Source organism: Hipposideros armiger, unplaced genomic scaffold (assembly GCF_001890085.2).
Source record: "Hipposideros armiger isolate ML-2016 unplaced genomic scaffold, ASM189008v1 scaffold_154, whole genome shotgun sequence".
NCBI lineage: Eukaryota > Metazoa > Chordata > Mammalia > Chiroptera > Hipposideridae > Hipposideros > Hipposideros armiger.
In genome coordinates, this window is record NW_017731504.1 from 2,002,161 (window position 1) to 2,009,626 (window position 7,466).

Genomic DNA, 7,466 nt, shown 5'->3' on the forward strand with positions numbered 1-7,466 from the left:
GACAGCTAGACAGATAACAGCATGCTTATTGAGCACTGGCTGTGACAAAGCACTTTACTGTACTTTATTCTTTTGGGACAGTTCTTGTTCTATAGCAGCTTAGGATGTAATATGGAAGACCACATAGAAAAAGAGCATTAATGTGGAATGTTTTGACTTCTCAAAATTCATTTTCAGATGAAATGCCTGTCTTCAAACTTGATTATAATTATTTCTATCATCTGCTTCATATAATTATTATTTCTGGTACTGACATTGTCCGGCAAATATTTGATGAGGCTCTGCCACCCCCTCTTTTGAAAAAAGAGCTTCTTATTCACAAGAATGTTCTGGAACCCTACTACAACCATCTTTGGACTAATCACCCTTTGGGTGGAGCATGGCATCTGCTTTATCCCCCAAACAAGGAGCTACCACAGTCCAAACAGTTTGACTTATACCTCCTCTTAGCTCTCATAAAACATTTGAATGTATTTCCTGCACCCAAAAAAGGCTGGAATATGGAGCCACCATCTTCCGATCTCTGTAAGTCTGCTGACATCCTGAGGCTGTGCAAATACAGGGATCTCCTCCTTAGTGAGATTTTGATGAATGGTCTCACTGAGTCACAATTCAATTCAATTTGGAAAAAAGTTTCAGATACTCTTCTTCGCCTTGGCATGAAGCAAGAGGATATTGACAAAGTAAAGGAGAATCCCATTGAGAATATCTCTCTTGATTACCATCAGCTGTCTATCTACCTAGGCATACCAGTACCAGAAATCATCCAGAGGATGTTATCCTGCTATCAACAAGGTACATAATAATTATTTACTTAATCCAGTAAACCTTCACTGAGTGTCTGCTATGTGCCAGACACAGTGAGCTGACATTCTCAGAAGAACAGGCTCATCAATGAGCTAATAGAAATGATAGGGCTGGAGATGTTCCAGAATACCATGGTCAATCCTAGCCTAGGAGCATCCAAAAAATCTTTCTGGAGGGTAGAATATTTAAGTAATTCCTAAATCACGTGTAAAAGTTAGCCAAGTGAAGAAGATGGAGATGAATGTTTCAGAAGGAAACGAGAACAAAGGCATAGAAACATAAAAATATAATGCAGGGAACTCAAAAGTTTGGCCTTAAAGTAGATTAAGTAGTAGATCTTAAAGAGATTAAAGTAGGGGAACATTCATAGAATACATTCAAAAAGATTTCTTTTACCATGTTGAGGAGTTTGTATTTTCAGAAAGGACTTGTTGAAGATTTTTAAGTAGAGGACTTTTATCGCGTCTACAAAATTAAGGATGCCAAAATCCATGAAATACTGGTACTGTGTTTCAAGGATACCATTTTAGATACCATGAGTGTATGTTTCTCTTCCTTCTAGCAGAATCTTGATGTTTAAATGTTTGACAGCTATCCAGCAGCCATGGGTGATTTTAAAAATTACATAATATTTATGCAAGTATCTAAGGTGAGCAGTGGCCATTCCCAGGCACTGTATTGACATGGAAAAAAAAAAGACTTTAGACCTCCTCTCCCACATTCCAGGATAGTCTCTCAGCTGTCGTTGTGGAAAGCGGAGTTTAAGGCATGTCAGCATCACTGAAACCCTTGTTGTGCTTGTTGACTTTTCCTGTTCCCAAGTTACTAGTCGTACTACCTAGTGAGCAACTGATGACCACACTGATGTTATTTAAATTTAAGTTTAGAAACTTCCCACGTTTCTAGAAATTGTCAAACTAGTTCATATTTTCTTTAGACATGATTGCTAGGTCCATATTCCATTCATTTTACTAAGGCTCTGGGATACCACTGTGTTTTCCTGCTAACCTTTAAGAGTTTTCTTTGAGCATTAAAGAAGAGAATGCCGAGTTTGATAAAATAGGAAAGTCAGGCATGAGCCCTTGACTTATAAATTACAGGCTTTTTTTTTTTTTTAAATTCACTCTATTAGGATTTTAAGTAACATAAAACTCACAGGAATAAAAGTGATATTTGGGAAAGTGCTTTGAGCACTAAATAAATTCAAGTCATTTCAAGCAATTGTCACTCAGGTAGTCTGAAGAGCTCATTGGTCAAGTCCTGTCAATCGAGGCTTTTCTAGCATTTTATATCTCTTTCCTAGTAGTTATTACAGTTGCAGTTTTGATTTGTGTATCTGATTATTGATTACTACCCATTGTCCCCACTAAATCTCTATGAAGGTTATCTTTTTGTTTCACCATTCAAACCTCTAGAACCTGATATAATATTACTAGGCAAGGAGAAGGGAGTGCTGATCAGGATAATTCATATTTCTAAAAAAGGCTCAGACTTTCTGTGGAAGTTCATAATTGGCTGTTAAATACTTCATGACCTAAGACTTTATAAATCATAAGAATTTGCTGCTTGGTTTAAAGTGCTTATATCCTAGGCATTATCTGTTAAGAACAATCAAAAATCTGTTTACTTTTCTTTCTCTAATCATGGGTTTAAATTTATGTTAAAATCTAAAGATCATGCCTATTTATACTGAATTGATGAGTGAAGCTGATTATTTTTACAGTTAGTTATAAAATTACGTGGTGCAGTATAAAAATCTGGCTTTTCTTAGTCCCAGTCAGATATTTGTTGATTGCATTTGCAATTGCACATCTAAATATTTTCTTTATGTATCGTAGGAATCGCTCTACAGTCAATAACCGGCAGTCAACGTAAGTATGTTAGAAACAAAATGCCTAAGTGACCTTTCAGTTTGGGATAGCTAAGGGATCCCTATAAGAGTCTTACTTGGTCAGATAAACTATATGATAAATTACAGTTGTTATAAGCTTAGAAAATCATGTGATCAAATCACTGCTGGTCAGCTGATCTAGTATGAGTCTTTTTACTCTGCCTTGGTTTCAGTCAGTGCATGTGCCCCAGGATTTACCTAATTGTAATATTTTAACTTTTTGGCACACAGGACACTTCAACAGGCAAAAATGCCTACTTGCTTGCTCCACCTGCTCATATATGCTACTGTTTACCTTATGTAGCTTTTATCTGGTTAGCTATCAATTGTTAAAGCTATCTATATATTTTTGCTGAGTGGTGAGTTGCTAATTTAAATTCCCATTTTTGTGCTGTTTTTTTTTTTTTTAATGTAATTCATATTGTGCAATTCAAATTTACTTAAGAAAGCAACACCATGGGTTTTGTTTGGAGTAAAATTATACTTAATATCACTGTGCATTTTGATTGGACCGCCTGTGACCAGTCAGATGAAATTCACAGGTTTTGAGATTGAATTTCTAGGACTATATCAAGGAGTATAATGTCAAAGAGGAGGTCATATAATAAGGGACTGATACCCTTTCAAAACCTTTGGTTATGAAAAAGAAGGAAAAACGGAAAAAAATAGACCTTCTAGCTTTCTCTTAGCTATGTTTAGATTTATGTCCTAAAATAATTCTAGTTGCAGTATTAATAGGGTCAATGTCAGGATATTCAAAAACTTAGTATTTAGAGTCAATTTAAGTTCTAGAATATCTAATATATAGAGTTTACTTAAGATAACAGTAAAGCATCTTAGCATTTGGGTTCATACTGATTGGTTCCAGGCTAATATATGTATCTATCATTTGATGATTGATAAATGGACATTTCATTTTCATCTAGTAATTGAACATAGTAAGATGTCTTCTATTTCTATTTCTGGAATGGTGTTTTGGGAGGTAAATATATTTATAATAGTGATAAGAGGCTAAAATTACATGCATCAGATTTTGAGTGTTTTGTTTTCAATATTTAGGTATTGACATAGAAGAGTTACAGAATGAGGAAGAAGAACTAAGCCCACCTCTCATGGAGTACAATATAAATGTTAACTCAAACTCTGAAATACAGTTAGCAGAAATGAATAAAGATGGGACATCAATACCCAGTGAATCTTCAACAGAATCTATTAGAGATCTCCAGGAGGTATAAGCTCTCATTAGTATTTGAATTAGAAGAACTTAATCAGGGCCTTTAGTCTGTTGCATGTGCTACACTTAAAGGATCCCAGAACACTATTTATCATGGTGTTCACACAAAGGTTGAATTGGAATGGTTCTTTCCCCAGTACTTCCTTCCATAATTTTTCCTGCCTTAACCACTTCTTTTGCCAACATTTATTATGTGCCAGGCACTATGTTAGACATCTTAACATGTTTGTTTATTCTGATTGATGGGAGTGGATGTGGGAGGTTAATAGAAAGTAGAAGAAAGCATAGTGGGGAATAGAGGGAGAGAGAAGAGAGGGAAAAAAACGGATATTTTAACACCATTTGCACAAAGGTAGAATTAAAATCACCCAGGGTGGAATCTCTGTATTTCTTTACAGATAAGTGGTAGCAGTTATTATGTAGTCACTAAGTTCTTCTTAGGCTACATTTTCATCCAATGAACCTGAACATATTGATTATTTAAAAGTGCCCTTCCTTTGTTACTCATGTATGGAAGTGTNGACCGAAGATCAGTTTAAAATTTAGTACACAAGGTATTATTTTATATTTACTTCTGCTATTGAAAAATGTGTTAAATTTTTTACTTACTCTGTAAAGGATCATGCCATTAACAACCATGTGCTTATTTGTGTTTGTCACTCACTGGGCTTAGGTTTACACTAGCAAGCATCACTTGGTGTAAGCTGGAACTCATGAACAGAACGATCAGCAGATGAAAGGGTCTCACATTACCTTGGCCTCATGTGGAGAGGTTTGTTAGATCTATTGCATAGCTGTGACTTCACACTGAGATTGGGCTAGAGCAGATATTCCCTGCCAGCCCCTCCTCCCTTTCTTGCATTCCCTATTAATAGAGCAAAATTGGAGGAATGAACATTGAGGGCTCAAGGCAAAGTAGTTTGAACATAGGTGCCAGCTGTTAGGGGTGTGCTAGTAAATGCCAGCTGCTCAGCATTTGGAGACCGTAAAGGTTTCTGCTTCCATGGAAGCATAGTTTGGTGGCCATCCTTGTTTTTGGGGAAATGGATGTCCCTGATCCCAGCCAGCTCCTTATCTGGCAACCCAGAGAAAACTCCCTGTGTCATTTGCTTTGTAATCTTGCTTGCCTCCACAGTGTATGTCAAGTATATCAAGCAAGAATATTAGTTTAAAGTTCTCTTGAAACACATATCATGAAGGATAAAATAATGAAGCTGTGTTTTATGATACACACATGTTTTTATATTCATACAGCAAATATATCATCATGTACCACACTCTTGCTACTTTCTAATACATCTCAATCTACTTCCCTCCTTTGGGAGTGCTACTAAACCAGAAAAATACCAATAAGGTCTCATGACTTATTCCATTTCATTGATGAAATATCCACTTAATCATTAATGTATTTTTTGAGAGGGTAAGACCTGAGGTTCATTAGACAACAGTGTCTCAAACTTTAAAATATATTTAAATTATCTGGTGGTTTTGTTAAAATGTAGGCACTAATTCAGTAGCTCTGGGATGGGGCTTGAGATTCTCCTTTTCTTACTACCTCCCATGTGGGTGCTCATGCTGCTGGCCCATGGCCTGCACTTTGTGTAGCAAGGCATTCGATCACTTTATGTTTCTTGATATAGTTCTGTGTTGTCTATTATGGTAGCCACTAGTAACCTGTGGCTATTTAAATTTAAATTAGATAAAGTTTCAAACTCAGCTTTTTTGTCAGATACTCAGCATTTCCAATGTTCGGTGGCTAGTAGACAGTGCAAATCTAAAACATTTTCATCACAGATAGTTCTATTGGGTAGTGCTGATTATGATAAAATATAATCGCCTAAGTAAAGTATAATTAAACACTGGCAGTTACCATTCTTGACAATCTCTGGAGTTGAAGGCCTAAAACTTTTATGCCATTTGGTTTCCAAAGCTCATTTACTTGAACAAAACCCTGGGTGGTTGAAAGGCTTCTGCGGTGATTAGTTTTTGTAATTGCTTTTGCTTGTGAACATACTGTTTTTGTTTGGATTTTTCGACAGCTAGACAGATAACAGCATGCTTATTGAGCACTGGCTGTGACAAAGCACTTTACTGTACTTTATTCTTTTGGGACAGTTCTTGTTCTATAGCAGCTTAGGATGTAATATGGAAGACCACATAGAAAAAGAGCATTAATGTGGAATGTTTTGACTTCTCAAAATTCATTTTCAGATGAAATGCCTGTCTTCAAACTTGATTATAATTATTTCTATCATCTGCTTCATATAATTATTATTTCTGGTACTGACATTGTCCGGCAAATATTTGATGAGGCTCTGCCACCCCCTCTTTTGAAAAAAGAGCTTCTTATTCACAAGAATGTTCTGGAACCCTACTACAACCATCTTTGGACTAATCACCCTTTGGGTGGAGCATGGCATCTGCTTTATCCCCCAAACAAGGAGCTACCACAGTCCAAACAGTTTGACTTATACCTCCTCTTAGCTCTCATAAAACATTTGAATGTATTTCCTGCACCCAAAAAAGGCTGGAATATGGAACCACCATCTTCCGATCTCTGTAAGTCTGCTGACATCCTGAGGCTGTGCAAATACAGGGATCTCCTCCTTAGTGAGATTTTGATGAATGGTCTCACTGAGTCACAATTCAATTCAATTTGGAAAAAAGTTTCAGATACTCTTCTTCGCCTTGGCATGAAGCAAGAGGATATTGACAAAGTAAAGGAGAATCCCATTGAGAATATCTCTCTTGATTACCATCAGCTGTCTATCTACCTAGGCATACCAGTACCAGAAATCATCCAGAGGATGTTATCCTGCTATCAACAAGGTACATAATAATTATTTACTTAATCCAGTAAACCTTCACTGAGTGTCTGCTATGTGCCAGACACAGTGAGCTGACATTCTCAGAAGAACAGGCTCATCAATGAGCTAATAGAAATGATAGGGCTGGAGATGTTCCAGAATACCATGGTCAATCCTAGCCTAGGAGCATCCAAAAAATCTTTCTGGAGGGTAGAATATTTAAGTAATTCCTAAATCACGTGTAAAAGTTAGCCAAGTGAAGAAGATGGAGATGAATGTTTCAGAAGGAAACGAGAACAAAGGCATAGAAACATAAAAATATAATGCAGGGAACTCAAAAGTTTGGCCTTAAAGTAGATTAAGTAGTAGATCTTAAAGAGATTAAAGTAGGGGAACATTCATAGAATACATTCAAAAAGATTTCTTTTACCATGTTGAGGAGTTTGTATTTTCAGAAAGGACTTGTTGAAGATTTTTAAGTAGAGGACTTTTATCGCGTCTACAAAATTAAGGATGCCAAAATCCATGAAATACTGGTACTGTGTTTCAAGGATACCATTTTAGATACCATGAGTGTATGTTTCTCTTCCTTCTAGCAGAATCTTGATGTTTAAATGTTTGACAGCTATCCAGCAGCCATGGGTGATTTTAAAAATTACATAATATTTATGCAAGTATCTAAGGTGAGCAGTGGCCATTCCCAGGCACTGTATTGACATGGAAAAAA

General features: G+C 36.4%; 1 protein-coding gene across 1 annotated transcript in view; it reads left to right on the forward strand.

The window, feature by feature from the left end:
- DZIP3 (DAZ interacting zinc finger protein 3) overlaps nucleotides 1-7,466 on the forward strand; it is a 126,023-nt gene that overhangs the window by 57,370 nt on the left and 61,187 nt on the right. The window contains exons 13-15 of the mRNA XM_019651165.1: nucleotides 111-795; nucleotides 2,646-2,678; nucleotides 3,758-3,927. Coding sequence (XP_019506710.1) covers nucleotides 111-795; nucleotides 2,646-2,678; nucleotides 3,758-3,927 — 888 coding nt within the window. The remainder of the gene's footprint in view (nucleotides 1-110; nucleotides 796-2,645; nucleotides 2,679-3,757; nucleotides 3,928-7,466) is intronic.